This window comes from Schistocerca piceifrons, chromosome 1 (assembly GCF_021461385.2).
Source record: "Schistocerca piceifrons isolate TAMUIC-IGC-003096 chromosome 1, iqSchPice1.1, whole genome shotgun sequence".
In the NCBI taxonomy this organism is placed as follows: Eukaryota; Metazoa; Arthropoda; class Insecta; order Orthoptera; family Acrididae; genus Schistocerca; species Schistocerca piceifrons.
In genome coordinates, this window is record NC_060138.1 from 17569023 (window position 1) to 17594961 (window position 25939).

The window sequence follows — 25939 nt, forward strand, 5'->3', positions numbered from 1 at the left end:
TGTGCTGCTTATGGAATCAGATTTTTTTTTAAGCAGAGAGTATCCTAAAGGTGACAGCTGAAACACAAAGACCAATTGCACCTGTCGGAAAGTGAACGTATTAACTTACAAAACGTATCTTGGACATTAACATGAAATGTAACTTTTACTAAGATTTTTTAACTGTTTTGTTTTACTCTGAAGAAATGTCTATCGTCTACATGTGATACTTCCCGGAAAAGCACTACCTGAGCTCTTTTTTAAACCTACTTGTTTCTTTGGGAAGCTGACTCTACCTAAGAATTCTACCAATGAAATGCAGCCTGACACTTTTCTTCCTCCGTACCATAGGTTGTTCCAAAATAGTGCATACATTACTTTCAATGATGGTGATGTGTTGTTGACATTGTCTAATGATTGCTGTCAACACTGTGAACAATTAACCGCTTGGCGCCGTGTCTTGTCTTCCGGCTAGGTCGTCTCAGGGAAGGAGCGAGGGAGCAACGGCACGTAGAGTTTCCGTAAGCGTGACAAAATTCTGACAGGTATGTAATGTACAGGCATTCGAGGTTTTACGTTGAGAAAATCGAACAACATTGAATATGTCGAACTGGTGTGTATTGGTCCTTGTGAAATAAAACTGCAATCAATATTTTAATACCTAGCACGGGTGAGTCTTTAAATCGCCGCTAATTATTTACAGACCACACTTTTGTCAATCGCGCGGCTATTCGAATCTGCGTGTTTTCAATTTATTCGGCAAAGTCAAACGCACACAATGCGTCTGAGGGCGTCCTATACCGAAGTGTTATTTGTGTTCCCTCTGTGGCTTTGAACTACTCTCGTCGACGTTGTCACGCGACAGAACTGGATTAATGTACCAAGTACACAATGTAGCACTTTTCCCTAGAAATAATACGGACAAATCACCAAGACGAATTATTGATTCACGCACACGTCTTCGTCCAACAAAACAGAATAAAGTAAAGCGCTCTCCCCTCTGTCCACGGAATAAACGCGGCACTTACATCTCACCTTCCTCTGGCGTGAAAATCCAAAGCACTTCAATAAAGCTATCTACGCAATTCAAAGCCAGACAAATGTCAAAACAAATATTCTACTGTAAATAGAATTATCTCCCGTAATTAAATCAGCACGTTGCAAAAATTTAATTCCGAGATCGTCCACTTTGCAAGCAAGAGGCAATTTGATGTTTTAGTACTTATCTCGAGTGCAATTGAACTCTTTCTCGTAATTCATGTTAAATGGTGAAACTCAAACTTTTATTGACTAGGAGACGGCACACTCAGTCACGTTATAACTGGATTGTATTTTATGTTCGTCGCCCCCGAGCACGCACCGCCCTGCGAAAGCGGCCCGTGCCAGGAACTTTTATCTGAAATCAGGTCATATACTGTGACGGTGGGTGAGTTCCTTGATTTAGGAAATAAATTACTTGAAAAAAAAATGTACCACCCAGTTTTTTTATTTTATACTTCATTCACGCAAACAAAATTTCGGTGTGTTTCCTCGGTCCCAGCATAAAACAGTCATGCGTATGTCGAATGCTGCAGCGGAAGATAGTCGATATAAACGTAGTAATATGTATCTATGTATAAAAGGCCCCTGACCGACTGACCCGTCATCGCCTAGCCCAAACCGCTAAGGATACAAACTCGAAACCCGGAGAAGGTGTGTATCTTATACTGTAGGCGACTGAAGGAACTTTACGAAATCCCAACCCGAAGGGACTGACATAGGGGATGAGATATATATATATAGCTATTAAAGCAATTTTGAAGTTACACCTATGAAAATTGGTCTTTCGTTTCTCAGTCGGAAAATAAAAAAAAACGTCGTGTTTCAGCAGTTTTGGAAATTCAATCACTAAAGGGGGTGAAAGTTTTCCAAAAATAAATAATTAATAAAGAACTACTAAAGAATTTTTAAAGGCTACGTCTAAGATAAGTGCTTTTGACTTCTCGGTTAGAAACGAAAACATATATGTTTCAGTGTTTCTGGAAATTCAACCCCTAATGAAAGCGGTACGGAATTAAAATTTTTAAAGCCAATTTTTTGGAAATCGGTACTTCACTTCTCGGTTAGGTACAAAGAAATATTTGTCAGGGGATCACAATTGCTATGGAAATATCTCCGCAGAGTCGCAAAAGGCACGATTAACAAAAATTTTGAACTCCAACTACCATAATCGCTTTTTGGTTCGAAGTACATTCGGAAAAAACTCTACGTATACGACCTTCATTAGCGTGAAAAGCTTAGGACGTGATGCAGTTTGTGAAAAACACAACAATTGGATTAAATAAAAACAAAAAGTAATAATTCACTGTAATCGCGCCAATAAAGTAAAGCGGCGCGTGAAAACACGGAGGTGGGACGCTCGGTCGGTCGTGTCGTGGCACAGCGCAGCAAAACACTGAGCAAGAGTCCACTCGACGACGGGTCGGAAATTTTAGTAGATTGTGTTTGCGGTGGACGGGGGATAGGTGGTAGAAAATCATATATCCAAATCGAGTGCGTTCCCTTCTTCTCTACCGTGTACACTTACAAATCCGTGGAGTTTTTTTTAGACTCATTACCTCCGTGTCTACTTAACATAATTTGGAGATAGTGCCTTGGCCAAACAATTTCTATTGTTCTGTAGCCAAGACTCAGACATAATTCGGCACTATTAAACCAAAATCAGTAGCTTCCTTTTAATTGTAACTCTTCCTTTTAATTACTTAGCTCCTCACTGGAAGACGCGAAGATATTTTCTCTACATTTTGTCATTTGTATTTTTTCCACCAGACTGCTATTAAAATAGTGTAGAGTTATTCTATGCCTATTTTAAACACCACTTCGGACATTCCCTGCTGGCCTCTAACGACTAAATGTTAACGTCTGTTAAACTGACAATATTTGTCAATCTGATGATCTCGTACCAAACTACATCGATGTAAGGAACAAAAACAGCTAAACCAGTGGTCAAAAAGCAGTTCGTACAGCACAGAATGTGGTCAAGTCTAATGCCGAACCCCTTCACTTGCTGAGCAACGTAAAAAGAAATCTAAAATTTGCCAATAACACTGTTTTTTTTCTTTCTTATCTGTTTCACAAGGTCGAGAGCTATACATACACCGCCATGAGGGAAACAGAAGAAAAATGCGTCGAATACAACAAACATATACATGCACACAAAACATAAACAACGAATCTACACACACACACACGCACACACACACACACACACACACACACACACACACACACACACACAGAGAAATTTTAAACCACAGCAATACATCTCAAGCACACAACTAAACAACAAAAAATGGGAGCTACTAGAAAAGTATTGAGGTACGTACGTACAATGTGAATACAAAAGTAGTTTAAGAGTGCACACAAACGCTGTATTACAATCGCAAGCTTTTCTACTGCGAGAAGACAGAAGAAGAAAACTGACATGGACAGTGGGGTGAGGAGAGAACAAAACAAGAAGCAAAATGCCCAGTCGTTGTGCATTCTAAAATGCATGATTTCAATTCTATGGGCATATATCGTCTTCAGTCCAGTAAACGGTTTACTGCAGCTATTCATGTTGGTCTCTGCTGTGCGAGCCCCTTTATCTCCAAAAAGTACTGCAGCCTACGCCCTTCTGGTCTTCTTACTGCACGTATATTCGGCTCTCTTTACAATTTTTAGCTCAATCGGAATCTGTAATACCAATCGACGACTTTGAGTCGTGACATTACTGTGTTGTGTGACGTAACACAGGCGCGGCATATTTGAAATACATTGTGTTTTCAGAGGGCGTGTTGGAGTAACGGGTGGCGCACTCTAGTATGGGATGTTTGTGTGTCTCCGTTGTTTGTGAATGATGTTAGTGCAGCATTCGACTTAGTCCTGTGTGTTACTCGGTGTTTTGAAAGTTTGTCTGATTAAAATTACTTGATAGCTGCCACTTCACGTTTTGGAGGTCTCCAGTCTGGAGGCTCAGCGTCGCGCCCGAAACTAAACTGCCGCCTTGAACAAAAGGTCAGTTCACTTCCAATTCCTTGTCTGGCTTTCTTTCTTGCTGTGTTTGGATACCGAATCCCGAGTCCGGCCCCTTTAACTTCGTATTTCACCACACACGATAAACTCAACCAAAACAAAACGCACCAAACGATGGGAACAAAATGACACACAGACTATTGGATTATTTCGAGCAAACGCCTTTTGGCATCACATATTCAATTATCACCATCACAGAGATCGGCTTACAATAGGTAAACTTCGTACGACATGGCGTGAAACCGAACTTCTGAAGGGAACAAATGATCGCTGCAAGTGGTTCTCTATTTTGATTTTCAATCTTTGCCAAAAAGTCTCATTACTATTATCTCCAATTAACTGGTTTCAATGCAATTTTTTTTATTTTTAATCTTTTGTCGCACCATTTTCATCATACTGACTTTTTTTATTTTTCTCTTATTTTTGTTCCTTTTAACGTTTGGAATCTGCCTGTGTCGCCTATAAACTGTAAAGGAGTTCCAACCAGGACTGCTCAGCCCTCGGTACCGCATCAGTCCTTGTTGCAAAAGCGATATGTAGCAGTTCGTTTTCTGCCTCGACTTTACTCGTACAGGTCAGCTTCGATCGCCGTGAGCAAAGCGAGCGTCATTAATAGTTCTGCCGCAGGTTACTGACCGCCGCTTTCTCGGATACATTGCACATCAAGAGGTAGTTAGGTTCGTACAGGAGTGTATTCGGGGCTACAAAACGCATTGTCTGCCGCAACTGAGTCTGCTAAAATCAGCCGAGGACAGAGCATACATGATGGCAGCAGCTCCGCGTTACATCAACAGCTGAAAGCACTTATGGTCCGTCGCCTTTAACAGCGGTTATCGATGTGACCACACTGCAGAGTAAAGTGACAGACGTCAATTATCAAGCAATTTTAAACGGACTGGAGTTATTGGCTGCTGGTTTGCTTTCGGTTTTGAAATTTTTTGTTAATAGTGCTGTTAACCGTTTGAAAGTTAATTTTTTGGTTTTTCCTTTGGTTCTGGGTATGGGTCTTCCGATGAAATTTATTAGTCGTTCGATGGTTGCTGCTATGGAAGATGACATGGCTGGTACAATTAAATTTCTCTTGTTATATGGCCTCGTGACGCAGTGTGTTAGATGTCTCTGCTTCTCAAACGAACATTAAATAATAAATTAGCACCGGTTGGTGTTTTCTGCGACCTCTCAAAGGCACTTGACTGTGGGAATCACAGCATTCTCCTAGATAAATTAACATTTTACGGGACTGATTTTATAGCCGAACAACGGATAATGTCATACCTAAGCAAAAGACTGCAGAAAGTTGTACTTAGAAATTCAAGCAAAAATAGTCCAGAGTCATAATTCTGACTGACTGGGGAGAAATCAAGTATGGGGGCTCCCCCATGGTTCAATCTTAGGTCCACTACTGTTCCTCATATATGTAAACTATTCTTCCATGCAGTATACAACAAACAGAATTAGTTCTAGAATGAGATCTTCACTCTGCAGCGGAGTGTGCATTGATATGAAACTTCCTGGCAGATTAAAATTGTGTGCCGGACTGAGACTCGAACTCGGGACCTTTGCCTTTTGCGGGCAAGTGCTCTACCATCTGAGCTACCCGAGCACGGCTCACGCCCCGTCCTCACAGCTTTATTTCTGCCAGTATCTCGTCTCCTACCTTCCAAACTATACAGAAGCTCTCCTGGAAACCTTGCGGAACTACCACTCCCGAAGTGCTCCACAATATACTTTCTTCCGGGAGTGCTAGTTCTGCAAGGTTTGCAGGAGAGCACCTGTGAAGTCTGGAAGGTAGGAGACGAGATACTGGCAGAAATAAAGCTGTGAGGACAGGGCGTGAGTCGTGCTTGGGTAGCTCAGATGGTAGAGCACTTGCCCGCAAAAGGCAAAGGTCCCGAGTTCGTGTCTTGGTCCGGCACACAGTTTTAATCTGCCAGAAACTTTCAGAATTAGTTCTTTTTGCAGAGCACACACACACACACACACACACACACACACACACACACACACAAAAGAAATGATAAAGTTCTTAAAAGTGCGACCAACTGATTTTTTGCGAATGGTCTCATTCTCAAATTTTAAATGACACGACATATTCAGTTCGGCACATCTAGAGGTACTACGCCAGTGAAGTGGAACACATGATGAGGAAAGAGTAAATAGAGTGGAAACTTCAAAATTCTCTGGGTCCATACAGAAGAGAATCTGAATTGGAGAAAACACATTTTGGAGCTCCTAAAACAACTTAGTTCAGCTACATTTGAATTTAGAGTTATTGAAAATCTCGGGGAGAGACAAATCAATGAGTTGACATATCTTCCTTCAATAACGCCATATAGAATAACATTCTGCAGTAACTCGTCTTCGAGAAAGTTTCCACTGTGCAAAAATGTGCTGTGAGAATAGTGTTTTGTGGACATCTGTTTAAGGAGTTGGGCATTCCGACTACTGCTTCACAGTATATTTATTCCCTCATGAAGTTTGTTGTAAATAATCCACTACAGTTAAAGAGGAATGATGAGGTACAAAATTACAACACAGAAGGAAAAAATGACATTCATTACTCCACACTAAGGTTGTCTCTAGCACAAAAAGTTGTGCAGAATGTTGCAATAATTTTTGATTATTTACTCAGTGAGATAAAATGTCTGACAAACAGCAAAATAAAAATAGGACGAGGAATTCAAAAATGGTTCAAATGGCTCTGAGCACTATGGGACTTAACTGCTGAGGTAATCAGTCCCCTAGAACTTAGAACTAATTAAACCTAACTAACCTAAGGACATCACACACATCCATGCCCGAGGCAGGATTCGAACCTGCGACCGTAGCAGTTGCGCGGTTCCGGACTGAGCGCCTAGAACCGCGAACCACCGCGGCCGGTGGACGAGGAATTCCGCCTTCCGCAAGACACCTTTTTTTTTTTTTGTTTCACCCAGTCGTGTTTCGGCACTTTTGTGCTATCTTCAGTGGGTTATTTTTTTATTTTCTAACTTATATGATGCTATTGGACATTTATTTTGTGGCTATTCTGCTACACACTCTACAACTTCTCACTGTTTTCTTATTATGGTGCTTTCTCATATGTTGCTGGCAAAGTGAAAAGGCCGATTTTGTGACCTACGGTCGCTTGACACTGCACCTTCTCCAATTTTTCAAAACGTAGGCAGAATTTTTGCTGTCATTATATGTTGTGGATGTGTTACGAAATCACCACATTCACTTCACCAACAACATATGAGAAAGCACCACAATATCAAAACCGTGGGAAGATGTAGATTGTGTAGCAGAACAGCTACCAAAATAAATGTCCAATAGCATCATCTACGCTAGAAAATAAAAAATAACCCACAGAAGATAGTACAAAAAGTGCTGAAACATGTCTGGTTGAAACAAAACAGAAAAAAAGATGTCTTGCTTAAGGCGGAATTCCTTGTCCATTTTTGAAGCAAGTATGGACATAACAAGAAGAAATGCAACACAACAAGATGATTATCAGCAAAGTGAAATTTGATAACCAGCTGAGAAAGTTTCTCCTTGACATTAATTAATCCACATGGTTGTCTCCAGCACAAAAAGGTGTGCACCATGTCGCAGCAATAATTTTTGATTATTTACCCAGTGATATAAAATGTCTGACAGACAGCAAAGTAAAATTTCATAACAAACTGAGAAAGTTTCTCCTTGACAACTCCTTCAAATCTGTAGAAGAATTTCTATTATTGTAATGTGTAAAAGGTGATTGGTAGGAATTAGTAACTCACATTTGTAAACTGTGTTTTTCTTTTTGGGAAAAGAAAGAAAGAGAGAGAGAGAGAGAGAGAGAGAGAGAGAGAGAGAGAGAGAGAGAGAGATGTTCAGAATGTAACTATATGTACAAATTAATTTGTGAAGTGAATGTGTGATGACCGTTTCCAAATCATTATGATCTATTGAGCAGAAAACATGAAATTTGCAGAGGCATACGAGAATTGTGGAAAAAGTTACAGGTCTCTAAAGTTATGGAGACAGTGTGAATTTTTACATGTATCTGTCTCAACATAAGTAACTATAATTCTAGTACTAATCCAGACACAGCAATGAAATGTATATCACTGAAAAGTTAATAAGTAGAGCTTTACAATGATATGCAATGTGGTGGGTTTCATAGAATTTTCACATTCAAGGTCACCGATGACAATGACGATATTATGTTTGTGGGGCACTCAACTTTTTTGAAAATGTACTGCTACAGTGTGCTGCTATATACACGATAAATATCAAGATGGCACACCAAAGGCATCATGACCAAACATTTATTTAGTCTGCATCACTATACTAACAAAATGCAGTAAGCACCTAAGTATCAAGTTTTTTTAAAAATCTGGAACAGCAGACAATAACAGGTGTTATCAGTTTGGTAATCTGGTGAAAATTTCTTGATGGGAATGAAAAATCAGATACACTTTTATTTCAACCAACCATCATTAGCCTGTTTATACAAGCAGCAATGTACATGTGCTGTAAGTACTGTTTGGTAGTAGTTTGAAGAAAAAAAAAATTGGATTTAAAGTCAAAATTGTACTGTTGTGTTCCACTGTAAGCAGGAGGTCACACGTGAGTACAGAAGAATTCGAGGAATGTTCAGGACGTGGAAGGTAAACAAGTGTCCTCATGTATTGCTAGGTGGGAAAATTTGCAGCAAATATCGCAAAACCTATCAACCCCTGCAGGTGTTGCCTCAGCTGCGGTAAGGTATTCGTAGAGATAAGTGACAATCGAACAGCATCAGACCTGATATTGGATTGTTTAAATACTAGCCTTCAGGTTTTAGGTTAATCTCGCGTGAAGGAAAATGAGGCTACAGTACGAGGAATATTACCCAAAGCATATATTGAAAAAGGCTGCCTCAGTGTCGGAGCAACTTAAGTAGCATAAATGGAAAAAGAAATCTTAATGCCGGCTGAAAGATAAGTTTCACAATACAAAATATATACGCGACAAAACACGAACTTTGGCAGTAGTTCCAAAGAGCTGGAGTATGAGGAAAACGTTGAAAGAATTTTTCACTTCAGATTACATGACACTAAGATCAAAACCGTTAGCAGTAGAACATCGTACACCGGTGACACCGAATCCAAGTAAGACACGTTATGCAAAAACTGTTCAAAGTATACAAGAATTCTACTGCGATCGTTACGTGAGCCATGTCATTCCAGGAAGCGATGACTCTGTGTCTCTGAAAGAAAAAGGAATTGCAGTACATAAGCAGAAGCAGCTACGGCTGCACAATCGTACAATGCGTATTTCAAAGACACATAACCAGATGTAAATAGAGGACTCTCAAAATTTTGTGCGATGTGGCCAAAGCACGGTGTTCTTGGCTATGCCAGTGTGACCCGTGCTGTTCGTGAATCTCAAACCACAGTTTTAAGTTAACGGTTGAAGGGTGCAAACTGAAAGAACTAATGAAGTGTAAAGAACAAACGTTACCACCGTAACACACTGTGCAGCATTTGATACACGCAATCTGCACTTCAGCATGTTTCTTAGGTCCACTGACAAGGCAGACTGACTATCTGTTTTAACTGGTTGTTACGAACTGCACCAATGGAATTACACACAAGTGATTTTTAACTACATGCAAGATAGTTCTAGACACTTAACATCTTGTTTTTGATTTTGTAGAAAATTATTCCTTCATCATTCAGAATGAATTAGAGATTTCACTGGAATAATTCACAGGTTACAATTCACCATCCGTAACTTACTACAGACACACACATACTAATGAAACGCACCACGTGTCATACGTGGAAATACCTGCTTTCAGCACGATACAGTGTGTGTATGTTTTTTCCAGCATGATTTTGTCAAATTCTTAAAATGTCACTTTCTACATCTACACTCTGAAAACCAAAGTCACACGGACAGTTGACGGTACATCTCACTGTGCCAGCCGTTACGGTTTCTTACTGTTCTATTCACATACGCAGTGTGGAAGAATGATTATTTGAACGCCTCTGTGCGTGCAGTAATTATTCTAATCTTATCCTCACGATCCCATTTAAAGCCAGTTCTTGAAACTTTATTAATAGACTTTCTCAGAATAGTTTACATTTACCTTCAGGAGTCTTCCAGTCCAGTTCCTTCCGTATCCCTGTGACACTCTTCCATGGATAAGAAAACCTGTGACCATTTGTGCTGCCCTTCTCTGTGTAATTTCAATATCCTCTGTTAGTCCTATCTGATATGTGTCCCACACACTTGAGCAATATTCTAGAACCTTTTGCACGAGTGATTTGTGAACAGTCTCCTTTGTAGATGGATTGTACTTCCCCAGCATTCTACCAATAAATGGAAGTCTACCACCTGCTTTACCCACAACTGGGCCTATGTGATCATTCCGTTTCATCTCTCTGCAAAGTGTTACACCCGGGTATTTGTATGAGATGGTCGATTCTAACAGTGGCTCACTGGTACTACAGCCACAGGATAATAAGTTTTTTTGTTCTGTGAACTGCACAATTTTACATTTCTGAACATTTAGAGCACGTAGCCACGTCCACACCATGTTGAAATCTTATCAAGATCTGACTGAATATTTATGCAGCTGCTTTCATATTGTAATTCATTACAGATCACTGCATTGTCTGAAAAAAAAAAAAAAAAAAAAAAAATTAATATTGCCTGCAAGGTCATGAATATACAACTTGAGCACCAAGGGTCCCAATACTCTTCCCTGGGGCACAGCCGAAGTAACTTCTACACTTACAGTGACACTCTGTTTAAGATAACGTGCTGTGTCCTCCCCACCGAAAAGCCACCAATCCAGTCACAAATATCACTTGATACCCCATAAGATCATACTTTTGACAATACGCGTAGGTATGGTACTGAATCAAATGCTTTTCGGAAATCGAGAAATACTGCAGCTGCCCGACTGCCTTGATCCAAAGCTTTCAGTACGCCATGCGGGAAAAGCGCAAGTTGGGTTTCACGTGATCGATGCTGGCTGGCATGAAGGAAGTCATTCTGTTTGAAATACTTCATTATGTTTGAGCTTGGAGTATGTTCGAAGCTTCTATTACAAATTGATGTCATCCACTTCTTGTAGACAGGTGCGACCTGTGCATATTTCCAAGAAATGGGTACAGTTCTTTGTTCAGGGCTCTACAAGAGATTGTGGTTAGAAGAGGGGCTAACTCGGTCGCCAATTCAGTATAGAATCTGACAGGTATTCCATCGGGGTCAGGAGCTTTGATCAATTTTAATGATTTCAGCTGTTTCTTCACACAGATGACATTAATACTTGCTTTCCAATTCCAAAGCTTTTTTACTACTCTTCAGGTGGATGTGCTGCTCAATAAAATAATAATAGGGTGAAGTGGGGTAAGTGTAACCATGGGGTTAGTGTAACCACGGCTTATAGTGCCTTAAAGAAGCTCTATTATTACCTCTGACCTATCACACATGTTAATTTACTCCTTTCTTTGTTATATTTAACCATAAGTTGTCAAATCTGACATAAATTGGTAATTAATTTTTGGACTTGAATTGACGTCTACGTTTTCACTCTGTGAGCGAGTGACTGCTCAGACTTTGGTGGTCTGTCACTTTTGCAGTTTTAAAGATAACGGCACAATTTTTTGGTTACAAACTAACTTTTGTAAGATAATTTCAAATATGAGACTCATTTTACTCTACTGATAAAGCTCTTGATATGCCAGGCATGGTTACACTTACCCCAACTTTTTCCCATGTGGGGCAAGTGTAACCAATCGGCTGGGGCAAGTGTAACCAGGGGGGGGGGGGGGGGGTTTACACTTGCCCCAAACAAACTTACCGGAACAGATTTATTTATTTAAGCTGTAACCTTGTTTTCGCCATCACACTAGATCAACTAAACTGGCCTTCCTGTACATATGGACACCAGAATACCTGATGTGCTGGATTTGTAGGCCTACTGAGTGTGTGTGAGATATACACTCCTGGAAATGGAAAAAAGAACACATTGACACCGGTGTGTCAGACCCACCATACACTGCTCCGGACACTGCGAGAGGGCTGTACAAGCAATGATCACACGCACAGCACAGCGGACACACCAGGAACCGCGGTGTTGGCCGTCGAATGGCGCTAGCTGCGCAGCATTTGTGCACCGCCGCCGTCAGTGTCAGCCAGTTTGCCGTGGCATACGGAGCTCCATCGCAGTCTTTAACACTGGTAGCATGCCGCGACAGCGTGGACGCAGTTCACGGAGTTTGAGCGAGGGCGTATAGTGGGCATGCGGGAGGCCGGGTGGACGTACCGCCGAATTGCTCAACACGTGGGGCATGAGGTCTCCACAGTACATCGATGTTGTTGCTAGTGGTCGGCGGAAGGTGCACGTGCCCGTCGACCTGGGACCGGACCGCAGCGACGCACGGATGCACGCCAAGACCGTAGGATCCTACGCAGTGCCATAGGGGACCGCACCGCCACTTCCCAGCAAATTAGGGACACTGTTGCTCCTGGGGTATCGGCGAGGACCATTCGTAACCGTCTCCATGAAGCTGGGCTACGGTCCCGCACACCGTTACGCCGTCTTCCGCTCACGGCCCAACATCGTGCAGCCCGCCTCCAGTGGTGTCGCGACAGGCGTGAATGGAGGGACGAATGGAGATGTGTCGTCTTCAGCGATGAGAGTCACTTCTGCCTTGGTGCCAATGATGGTCGTATGCGTGTTTGGCGCCGTGCAGGTGAGCGCCACAATCAGGACTCCATACGACCGAGGCACACAGGGCCAACACCCGGCATCATGGTGTGGGGAGCGATCTCCTACACTGGCCGTACACCACTGGTGATCGTCGAGGGGACACTGAATAGTGCACGGTACATCCAAACCATCATCGAACCCATCGTTCTACCATTCCTAGACCGGCAAGGGAACTTGCTGTTCCAACAGGACAATGCACGTCCGCATGTATCCCGTGCCACCCAACGTGCTCTAGAAGGTGTAAGTCAACTACCCTGGCCAGCAAGATCTCCGGATCTGTCCGCCATTGAGCATGTTTGGGACTGGATGAAGCGTCGTCTCACGCGGTCTGCACGTCCAGCACGAACGCTGGTCCAACTGAGGCGCCAGGTGGAAATGGCATGGCAAGCCATTCCACAGGACTACATCCAGCATCTCTACGATCGTCTCCATGGGAGAATAGCAGCCTGCATTGCTGTGGAAGGTGGATATACACTGTACTAGTGCCGACATTGTGTATGCTCTGTTGCCTGTGTCTATGTGCCTGTGGTTCTGTCAGTGTGATCATGTGATGTATCTGACCCCAGGAATGTGTCAATAAAGTTTCCCCTTCCTGGGACAATGAATTCACGGTGTTCTTATTTCAATTTCCAGGAGTGTATTTTATTTTTTATTTAAGTCTACTATATTTTTAAACCACGTTTACTTTTATAAAATATGACTCAGAACTGTAAAGAATGCAACAATTTCGACTATAGTACAGTATGTGAAGCATTGTTTGACTGACAACAATGTTGAGCATGATAATTCATTTCTGTGTTGTCTTTTCATATGTGTGTCGGTGTATTGAGAGGTTGGACTACTGAGGGCTCATCAGCAAGGTTAGAATGTATTTCTCTTAGAAAAATTAGTCACACATGAGTAAACCTAATCTTTCATAACTTATCTATCCCATTGTTAAATTGTTTTATTTCAGATTTGTGACTTAGTGTGGCAGGTCAAGTTTTATCTGTGAAACATAGAGTGCCAAAATGGTTAGGAACTACCAGAGGAAGACTAACGGTGCTACTTCCTACACAAAAGAACAGTTTGCCAGTGCAATTGATGATATACAAAGAGGAATGTGTACAATACATCAGGCTAGTGCTAAATATCAAATACCGTACTCAACACTTCTGAAACACATAAAAGGTTCTCGTGGTGTTAAAAGTGTTTCTCAAGGACGATCTACAGTAATCCCATATGAAAAAGAGCAGCAAGTAGCAAATGGACTGACAACTTTAGAAAAGTGGGGGTGGGGCCTAAGCAGGAAGGAAGTTTTGGAATTGGTTGGGAAGTACATAAGAAGAAATAAAATACCGAACCCGTTCAAGAATTGTATACCTGGAGAAGACTGGTTCCTGGGGTTCAAGAACAGGCATAAACTGTCTATAAAAAAGCCACAGACCCTTGAATATGCATGAAAAAAAGCTGGCTCTGATCCTTTCATCATCGAGGGGTATTTTGATATTCTGAAACAAACACTAAGAGACTTAGACATTGAAAACAAACCAAAGCAGATGTTTAATATTGATGGGACTAGTTTTTCTCTAGACCCAACAAAAACCAAAGTTGTTGGTAAAACTAATTCTCCCTCTTCAAGAATCACAGTGGGACCTGCTAGGGAAACTACCACTGTGTTGCTTGGTGGTAATGCAGATGGGGACAAGCTGCCTGCCTTAATAGCGTTCAAGGGTAAGAATGCCTGGGACACTTGGATGGCACCACCACCACAACCTCCTTTTCCTGAAACCTGCTATGCTGCTTCAGTAAATGGATGGATGGAGTCAGACATTTTTTAAAATTATTTTGAAAAATCTTTTTTGAAATTTTGTGGTCCACGTAGACCTATCCTTCTAATCAATGATGGCCAGACTACACACATTGATGACCATGTGATTAAAAGTGCAATTGAAAATGATATTACAATAATAAAGCTGCCCCCTCATTCAAGTCACATCCTGCAGCCAATGGATGTAGCTGTGTTTAAGAGTGTGAAATCTACTTGGGACCGAAAGTTAACTCGTCACCAGAGACATCATCAAGGGGTAAAAATTAGCAAATGTGACTTTTCCTATCTCCTCACTGCTGTATGGAATGAAACACCACCTGAATTGTTGAAAAGTGGTTTTCAAAACGCAGGAATATTCCCTTACAGTAGAGAAGTAATTGATAAAACTAAATATGATCCAGAGGCATATAAAAGATATGTAGCTCATACCAAATCTTTGGCAGAAACAAATCCATTGGCAGCTCACGATAATGCAGCCATAGACTGTGTGGAAGCTACGTCTCTAACAGAAAAGTACTCAGATTTTTGGGAAGCTTCCAGCTGAACAACCTCCAGAATTTTATAGGCCTAGATCTACTGAGCCATGCAGTTCTCTCAGTATCAGACAGAGTTCTTTCTCAAACATTCCCAAGCTAACCAATGTTTCATTATGTTCTGGAACTTCTGATTTGTCATTTGAAAGCTTATTATTGGAAACAGTCGGACAGTGTAGTCCCACTGTTAAAACAAAGAAGAAAAGGATTGTACCAGGAGCTGAAGTTATCACTTTTCAAGATGCCATCTATAAAGAAAATGATTTTAAGGGAAACAAGAATAATAAGGAGAAAGCAAAACAAAAAAGCATTATTGACATAAAAAAGGGCTTGGTAATGAAAAGTAAATCTTCCAAACAAAGTGCTGTTACTTTATCCGAAATGGCATCTCGGAATGTTGTGGAAAAAAAAAAATCCCTGAGTGCTCATGTGGGTAACAAGAAAAAAAGACTGGAAGTTGAGTCAACAAGTGAAGAAAGTGAAACTGAAGGCGGCCTATCTTTAATAAGTAGTGATGAAGAAAATGGGACCATAATAACACTGGACGATGTCAGAAAAGAAATGATAAACTGTGAAGAAGAAGAAAAAGAGGCAAACTTTTTTAAAGCCAAAGATAAAATCACAGTTGGAAACTATGTTCTGGTAGCTTTTGCAACAAAATGCAAGAAAGTTCACTTTATTGGCCAAGTTACCAAAATTAGTGATTTAGGAGATCCAGAAGTGATTTTCCTCAGATGCAAAAATAAGACAAAGCATGGCTATACATTCTACTGGCCTGATAGAAGAGATGAGACGGAAGTTCCATCCTCTGATGTCATTTCAGTGCTGCCTGAGCCTACTTTGGGTCGCAGGGGAGACCTGACATTTGGTGTTACATTTGATTCATAAAACATTCAGTGACTAAATAATAGTTAGGGCCTAAGTGTGAATATAATAAGTTGAATTAGGGCACTTTAGCATTAAACACAAATTGCCAACAACTTTAGTTCAATTACCACGAAAGATAATAGAAAGTGAACTTATAAAGTGAATTTTTCTTTTCTCTTGATAATAGATATTTTATTATTTTTGTTAAATTGCCTACTAAAGAAAAAATATTACTTTTGTAGGATTTAAACTAATAAATTACTGGCCTAAAACAAAAATAAATCATCTATGAAGCATTCTGCTTCAGTGTGTTATGGTTTAGGCTAACACTTATTTTTTAGCTTAGCTCAGATTTTCTGTGTATTTCATAATATACAAAGAGGCGTGTGCAAAAAAGTTCATATCTTGAGTAAAATTTAAGATATTTTAATAATTTAAAAATCCTCAGATTCAGTAAAAATAGGGTAATCAGGTCAGTTACCCCAAGTCTCTTTTACAATGCTCTGTATGGGTACAACAATGCGGGGTTACACTTGCCCCGAACCATGGGGCAAGTGTAACCTCACAACACAAAATTTTGAAAACAATTATTTGACCATATAATTTTTTTTCAAAAACAAAATTTATATTGTTTAAAAGTCAATAAGTCAAATTTTAAGGATGAGAAATTTCAAAATCAATCTTCAATAACAAGTTGGCAATTTTGTGTCAAAGTTGAACTATGCCAAAATGTGGTTACACTTACCCCACTTCCCCTAATAATAATAATAATTCCTTCATGTGTTTTCAGTTGTAAGTCAGTTTCCCATGATGATTAAGACACTGCCGAGCTCAAGAAACATTTCAAGAATGCAAATACAATGGTAGGTATCTATAGTACTCATAGTGTAATACCTATTAACAAAAGTATACCAAAAACAAGACATATTCTGCTTCTTTCGTGAGCAAAGAGGAGTCGGTGATTGCTATGTGGTAGAAATGCTCTTAATAGATGTAAATATATTTATTGCTTGTATGTATAACACTGGTGAGTTGCACAAAACTTACAAAATAATGAAGAAACAAATGAAGTACTCGACTTCTTAAAACCATATGAACCATCTCCATCACTTCTTATTCCTGCCGTAACTGACTGTGACGTCCTTAAAATACTGGGTCCAGTGACACTTGCCAAAGGACAGTCTCTCTCTCTCCACAAGATCTACTAAACACTAACAAATTGGAGATATGTGAAACAATATGTAACCCCATTTTACAGCCTTTTAATTGAAGCTACACTGTAAGTGGACCATAATACCAACATAACCATATAAACAATATTTTTGCACATCACTTATGAACAGTATTTTTTAATAACCTATGTTTCATATTACGCGCTACCTCTTGCACTTTTGACAAATTTTTGGGCATGATGCCCTTGCTGTGCCATCTTGATACTTATCATCTATATAGTAGCATAATGGAAAAATAAAATACATTGTTTTTAAAAGAAATTGAAGGTGAGACGTTTTGAGGTATTCAAGATCAAAGTTTCGGATCAATGACCTTGAATATGAAAAATCTTAAAAAAACCATCATGTTGCATATGAATGTAAAACTCTACTCATTTGCTTTTCAATGACGTAAGTTTCACTTCTGTATCTAGATTAGAACCAGAGTTACAGTTATTGATGTTGAGACAGACAAATATAAATTCTACACAATTTCCAAACTTTGCAGACGTGTAACTTACTTCACAATTGCCATATACTCTGCAAATTTGTAACTGTCCATCTCTCTATCTGTATCATTGGATGCACCAAATTTAAAAGAAATCAGATGGTCAGGTTGAAAATATTACTTTTCTGTGTTAAACTGACATGGAACTACCCATTTAGTCATTTATAGTGGTGGGCATCATATAGTGTATTGTTGTTATTTTGGTCTTGTTAGGTTTTAGTAATACTTAGTTCTGATGGTTTTGAGTTGTCATGGTGGAGCTTAGTTTGAGCTAAATAGGTAAAGTGAATTTGTGCTATCTAGTTTGTGGGTTGCCAGTATCACTGTCCTTGTTTGAGTTATATAGGTCATGAGATATCTATGGTACGAATGGGGTGATTGTCCACATTTTTAGATTCAGGTGATCATTGATGATTTAGTGTACACCATTATTGAGTGAATACTGGTATGGAACCCTGTTGTGGTTGTTACTGTAATATTTAGTTTGTTCCCACCCAAAATCCCCTACCTCCAGCAGTTTTGCTATTACTTTCATTTTACTGCATGAGTTAAATACTACACACTGTTAATCTTTGGGGATGTGATAAGCGACATGGTCACACTACTGAATATGCGTGACATAGGGCCGTCCACCACCGTGATGACATCAGAGATCCCAAATTTCAATAGCCTCCAATACTAAATTGGTGACACATTACACAACAAAATTACAATAGACACGAAAATGCTAAATGACAACAACAAAGACAGAACCCATAACACACAATACTCAGCAGTACACACATGAATCGTGGACAATGACGTTAGTAGGATGGCTTGCGTGCCTCAGTGATACAGATATCGACATAGGAGTAATGCAGGGGTAGGTTTGATACTGAATAAAAAATAGGAGTGCAGATAAGCTACTACGAACAGCATAGTGAAAGCATTATTGTAGCTGAGATGGACACGAAACCCACAGCTACGACAGTAGTAAAAGTTCATATGCCAATTAACTCCACAGATGAAGAAGAGACTGAAGAAATGTATGATACGATAAAAGAAATTATTCAGATAGTAGTCATGGGGGACTAGAATTCAATAGTAGCAAATGGAAGAGAAGGAAAAGTAGTAGGTGAATATGGACTGGGAGTAAGGAACGAAAGAGGAAGCTGCCTGGTAGAATTCTGCACAGAGCATAATTTAATCATAGCTAGGACTTGAGTTAAGAATCGTGGAAGATGCCTGGAGACACTAGGAGATTTTTTAAAAATATATATCATGGTCATACAGAGATTTAGGCACCAGGTTTTAAATTATAAGGCATTTCCAGGGGCAGATGTGAACTCTAACCACAATTTATTGGTGAATTATACATTAAAACTGAAAAAACTGCAAACACATAGGAATTTAAGGAGATGGGACCTGGATAAACTGAATGAACAAGAGGTTTTAGAGAGTTTCAGAAAGAGCATTAGGGAACAATTGGCAAGAATGGGGAAAAGAAATACAGTGGAAAAAGAATGGGTAACTTTGAGAGATTTCGAATGGTGAAGGCAGCAGAGGATCAAGCAGGTAAAAAGATAAGAGCTAGCAGAAATCCTTGGGTAACAGAAGACATACTGAATTTAATTTATGAAAGGAGAAAATATAAAAATGCAGTAAATGATGCAGGCAAAAAGGAATACAAATGTCTCAAAAATGAGATCAACCGGAAGTGCAAAGTGGCTAAGCAAGGAGGATATAAGGATGGAGAGGCATATATCACTAGGGGTTGGACAGACATTGCCTATAGGTAAGTTAAAGACCTTTGGAGAAAAGAGAACCTCCTGTTTGAATATCAAGAGCTCAGATGGAAAACCAGTTATAAGAAAAAGGGGAAAGCAGAAAGATGGAAGGAGTATATATAGAGGCTATACAAGGGCGATACATTTGAGGGCAAAATTATGGAAATGGAAGAGGACGTAGATGAAGATGAAATAGGAGATACGAAACTGCGTGAAGAGTTTGACAGAGCACTGAAAGACCTAAGTAAAAAAAAAGTCCTGGGAGTAGATAACATTCTATTAGAACTACTGACAGCCTTGGGGGAGCCAGCCCTGATGAAAGTCTACCATCTGCTGAGCAAGATGTATGATACAGGCGAAATACCCTCAGACTTCAAGAAGAATATAATTATTCCAATGCTACAGAAAGTAGGCGTTGACAAGTGTAAAAATTACTGAACCAGCAGTTTAGTAAGTCACAGTTGCAAAACACTATGTGAATTCTTTAGAGGTGAATGGAAAAACTGGTAGAAGCCGACCTCAGGGAAGATCAGTTTGGATTCTGTAGAAATATTGGAACAGGTGACGCAAAACTGACTTTACGACATATCTTAGAATATAGGTTAAAGAAAGGCAAACTTACATTTCTAGCATTTGTAGACTTAGAGAAAGCTTTTGACGATGTTGACTGGAATACTCTCTTTCAAATTCTGAAGGTGGCAGAGGGTAAAATATTGGGGGCAAAAGCCTATTTACAATTTGTACAGAAACCAGATGGCAGTTATGAGTCAAGGGACATGAAAGGGAAGCAGTGATTGGGAAGGGAGTGAGACAGGGCTGTAGCCTCTCCCCAATGTTATTCAATCTATATATCGAGCAAGCAGTAAAGGAAACAAAAGAAAAATTCAGAGCAGGAATTAAAATGCATGGAGAAGAAATAAAAACTTTGCGGATCACCGATGACATTGTAATTCTGTCACAGACAGCAAAGGACCTGGAAGAGCAGTTGCACAGAATGGACATTCGTATTGAAAGGAGGATATAAGATGAAGAACATCAACAAAGGCAAAACAAAGATAATGGGATATATTCGAATTAAATCAGGTGATGCTGAAGGTGTTAGATTTGGAAATGAGATACTTAAAGTAGATGAGTTTTGCTATTTGGGGAGCAAAATAACTGAGATTGTCGAAGTAAAAATTGTTCAAATGGCATTGAGCACTATGGGACTTAACTACCCTAAGGATGGCACACACACCCATGCCCGAGGCAGGATTCGAACCTGCGACCGTAGCAGCCATGTGGTTCTGGACTGATGTGCCTAGAACCGCTCGGCCACCACGGCTGGCAACTGTTCAAGTAGTGAGAATATAAAATGTAGACTGGCTACGGCAAGGAAAGACTTTCTGAAAAAGAGAAATTTGCTAACATAATGTGCAGATTGAAGTGTCAGGAAGACTTTTCTGAAAGTATTTGTATGGAGTGTAGCTATGAATGGAAGCAAAACATGGATGATAAATAGTTTAGACAGGAGGAGAATAGAAGCTTTCGAAATGTGGTGCTACAGAAGAACGGTGAAGAATAGATGGGTGGATCACATGACTAATGAGGAGGTACTGAATAGCATTGTGGAGAAGAGGAATTTGTGGTACAACCTGACTAAAAGAAGGGATTGATTGGTAGTACACACTCTGAGACATGAACAGATCACTAATTTAGTACTCGAGGGACACTTAGAAGGTACAAATCATAGAGGCAGAACAAGAGATGAATATACTAAGATTCAGAGGTATGTAGGTTGCAGTAGTTACTCGGAGATAAAGAAGCATGCAGAGGATAGGGTAGCATGGAGAGCTGCATCAAACCAGTCTCTGGATTGAAGACCATAACAGAACTCAGCAGAAGAGACTAAACCGAAAACATTGTCAAAAGCAGGGAAAGGAATTACAGTAGTTTTATGAACACATTGACAAAACACAAGAAAGTAATTTCACAAAATATTATCAATATTATCAAAACAGAATCAGACCCAACAATCAGACCACTAAATCACACTAGAGGACAGCGGAAAAAAAAAATCCCGCTGCAGCCATCCTCTGATGCCAACTGAAACTCCGTAATCATAACATTTCAGTCAGGACCCATTGTAAACTTCTCCCAAAGTCCCACTAACAAACTTTTACAGAACCCACTTTAAAATCACTGTTTGAAAAACTATAAAGCAGAGTATGACAGAACTATAAAGGAAACCATACAGTTAATAATACTCGTAAAAGATATAAAAATTCCAGATGCAGCTACCCTTTTGTCATTCTACATAGAAATACATCTGGTGAATTTCCATGAGAGATTGGAACATTTTTGCTGTGGCATCGTATAAAGAATTGCAACAATGTACAGGATATAGTTCACTGCTGTGAGCCATCTGAATTGTTCAGTGTTGAAAATGGAGAAAACCAAATGTTGTGTGTTACTAAACATTTTCATTTGATTTATTCGATTGCTTTACAAATCAAAACGGAATTGAATGAAGGTCATGCAGAGTCTGCACCATTATTGAATAACATTTACTGGATAAGCGCTGAAGACGAAGCATGCTCCAACCGTCGAACTGACATGACCACAAAGGAGACCACCGACGAAATCCATGATATGAAAATGCACAATAGTGAGATTGTAGGCATCTCAACTGAGCAAATGCACAATACCCTGCATTGAGCTGTGTGTGAGGTGGGTGCCACACTTGGTCACAGTCGGTGAAATGTGCATTCGCACATTTCAACTCAATGCCTGGCAATGTTTAATCACATTCGCACAACTCTTTGTGCAGGTAGAGACTGCTGATGAAACCTGGATCCATCATTACACACCGAAGTCAAAATGACAGTCAAAGCAACAAGGAAAGGCTGGTGAAAGTGGACTGAAGAAGACAAGGACAATTTTGCCTGCTGGTAAGATGATGACCACTGTTTTTTGGACAAATAACCACATTAATGAAATACTCAATTTACTAGAACTAATGACACAACACATTCATTTACAAATAACAACACAACATGACAACACATACAAGCTAACACAAGGAAAGAACAGCACAATACACTCCTAACAAAAATGAAGACTTGCAGTGGTACACAATGACATACAGAAACAAACTCATGCATAAAAGAAAACAGACATTTTCAAAAGACAAGAAAACATGGCTTTCACACAGGTAGTACTGCGCAGAAATACAGAGCCTACTAAGAACAACAACAAAGGCATCTACCAGAAAGGAGGAACATATCTATAACAATGCAATAGATGGCGTAGGGTGTACATGGGACAAAGCAGCAGTAAAGTCAAATTTAACTACAGCCAATATATCACAGCTTGGAAATACGGAATGAACGAATTGACATTTGTAGGGCATTCAAGAGATATGAATCTCAGACCAACAATAAAAATGGCATTCAAATGATTGGAATGAATAATAAAATCAACATGCTAATTTTACAAGAAAACTATCATATTTCCAAAACAATGGAGGAGAAGAAATTACTCTTAAATGTTAAAGTGAACTTGTCAAACAGCTCACCAGTTGTGACTCATAGAACAGCAGAGTAAATAAAATTTCGAACAGTCTCACAAATCCCATCCGTGTTCTTAATAGTAATAATAATAAAAACACGCACACATGGAGCCGTAAAAGTGAACATAAATTTGCGAACACTGGCACCCTTAACGAAACAAATGAAGAAATGAAACAAAGATGTGATGGCAACGACAGTGACAAGTACATGAACCTATAGTATCAACCACAACACACAACTTCCAATTTAAACATGTTAAAATCAAGAAAAACAATGGAAAAAGTACAACTTTCAATCTGTTACCTGGATTTCGGTCATCACTGAGACATACCCAACTGTTAACGCACTTGCATTTTACATGAAAAGTTATATGTGAATTGTATACAGCACATAAAATGCGTTTTAAATGATACAATTATATAGTTGTTGCGGAAAACTGCCACTAAAAGAAAATAAGAAGGGTCTTCAGTCTGCAATATGACAAGTCGCCGCATTGCTAACACATCCAATGAGGACCTAATAAACATCAAAGAATGATTAGGACTTACACAGAAGTAGAATGACCAGAAACACAACTGTAAACGCTCGAGGAAATTACGATATCTGAACACAAATACACAACATTCTAGTACCAGCTTCGTAGCCAACATCTACTGACGAACTGCAAACAGTCAACCTTTGCCACCCATGATAGGTCCACGTAAACAAACAAAAGTAGATCTCAGTAATTACCAACAACGCACTAATTATGGTTCACCCAAATTGAAACACGTCACAGTCAAAGTGAAAATTCTCTGACAAGAATGATGCCGAGCAATTGGCAAATGTTTGTTAGTAACAAAACTGCCATCGTAAAACATATCATAATGTAGTAACGTAAGCACCTCATTCATGAGATCCAACCAAATACGTCAACGAAGGCACTTAACACTTATCGTAGTTAAGTTTACTGATAATTCGGTTAGAGATACAAACATACTTCCAAATAAATCCTAACTCTTTGTTGGGAGTAATAGTATCCTAACTGCAGCTTCTACTATCAGCACGACATGCAACGCTAAGGCTTTCTTTCTTAACAAGTCATGGGAGCCTTGTTAAGTTTTTATACATATCGTAAGCGAATAATCTGATTTCGCTATAGAGAATTCCATTACTTAAGGAAATTACACAACTAGACAAAAGAAATGTACACAGCATATCTTCAACGCCCAACTCTTTGTTATTTGCAGGTAATTGCAATTTTGCAAATTGTCGCACAGCCACGACCATTCATCTATAGTTTGAACATTATACGTAAGAGAAAAACAGAAAGCGAACTTTACAAATAACACCCCAATTTTTTACTCTACACTTTAATTGCAAGCAAATCTCTACGCACAAAATTAAAATTTCTATTTTCAACGAATAACTTAATTCAAGCAGTTTCAATGTCTTGTTTTTAATCTAAACAATACATGAACTGGGAGACATGTTTACTATCAATATTAAAAGCAAAAACAAATTCCGCAAATTGGTTTTGGCGAAGAGACAACGTAAATGTATCACAAATATTAACTTATTAAAATCAAAATTTTGAGACCCATATGCAAATGATGTAATGTTTTGCATCGTCTCACAGCCCGCTTTTACAGCCATGTCTTTAACAACCACACCAAAGATGTTTAGAGGGATGGATTCCTCATGAATAATTAATACAGTCTTAAGAGAAAGCAATGAAACTGAGCGCAGCAATTGTCAATAATCTCATTATGTATAATGAACTTACCAAACGACTCCGAAAGCTCCATAACCGATTGGTCTATCCGGTTGCACATCCTGTGTGTGAGAATGTGCAGGCGTTGCTGGCGTTTGGTGAGAATGTTGTGGGTGGTAATAAGGCTGGGCAGCTGCTAATATGGCTTGTTGGTGTCCTCCCCCTCCTCCCCCGCCAGGCATGAGCGGCATCGACACGGACATGGACACTCTGGAGTGTCTGCTAGGACCAACTACAGCCATGAAGTTGCTATCTAACACGGGTCAGAAATATCCGTCCCGAGAATGGTCTTTTGTCGGTTGTCTTCGTACGTCGATGAAATCCTTTAATCGCTCGAATAACTTCAGAATTAAATTCTTGAACGAATTTTTCTGTTCTTGGTGTTGTCAACTGGCGGAGAAAGAGAGAAAAGATTTTCAATATCACAGCCACATCTGAATAATACGCTGAGTCCTCAACGTCGTCTCCTTAAGTACAAAGACGTACGATTCCACGTAAACGGTACGAAACATGTGTTGCAGCAGCCTCTTTGCACGTTGTCTCATTCCTTTTCCTGTCTTGCTTTTTCAATTCATTTACATATATATCACTTCACTCCATCTGTCGTTAAATCACGAACATTAATTTCACCAATACGTGACACAAAATATTGCTACTCACTACTCTATTAATTTTAACACGGTATTCGTCGAAGTCTTGCCCTTGCTTTCATGTCTGAGTCCTTCATTCATGCGAATCTTCTCTCGTGTTGTTAGAACTCTCCAGAACGAAAAATACACACATTAATATGCGTAACGTCGCAAAAGTTATCGTTTTTGAGAACTTTCTACCCATCACACACTTGTCAGTAATGCACCATCACAACACTCGCAGCAACACGCAACCTCCCCAAGCACTGCGTCCCTCCAGACAAAGGGAATCCAACGACTGCAGCGAAGCCAAAGCGAACAAACAGCTGCACAAAGCTAGTCACGTGATTCCGCATGCGCACTAGCGCTCCTAGCGGCTTCGGCGCCAAATTGAAATCCACAGAGGAAAGCGTACTTACGCGTAATGTGCAGTTTTCTTTCTTCAGGAAATACCTGATATACTGCAATCACTAAATATTAATCTGGTCCGCAGTTCAAAGCACGTCACTGAACTATGCATAAATTGCTGTAGTATTATTACAATG

General features: G+C 39.7%; 1 protein-coding gene across 2 annotated transcripts in view; it reads right to left on the reverse strand.

The window, feature by feature from the left end:
* Positions 1-25675, reverse strand: part of LOC124805354 (serine/threonine-protein kinase NLK) — a 446973-nt gene extending 421298 nt beyond the window's left edge. For both annotated transcript variants that reach the window (XR_007017447.1, XM_047265896.1), the window contains exon 1: positions 24778-25675. Coding sequence is in view for 1 of the 2 variants with exons in the window: in XM_047265896.1 (XP_047121852.1) it covers positions 24778-25007 (230 nt within the window). In the remaining variant the exon portion in view is untranslated. The remainder of the gene's footprint in view (positions 1-24777) is intronic.
* Between the last annotated feature and the right edge of the window lie 264 nt (positions 25676-25939).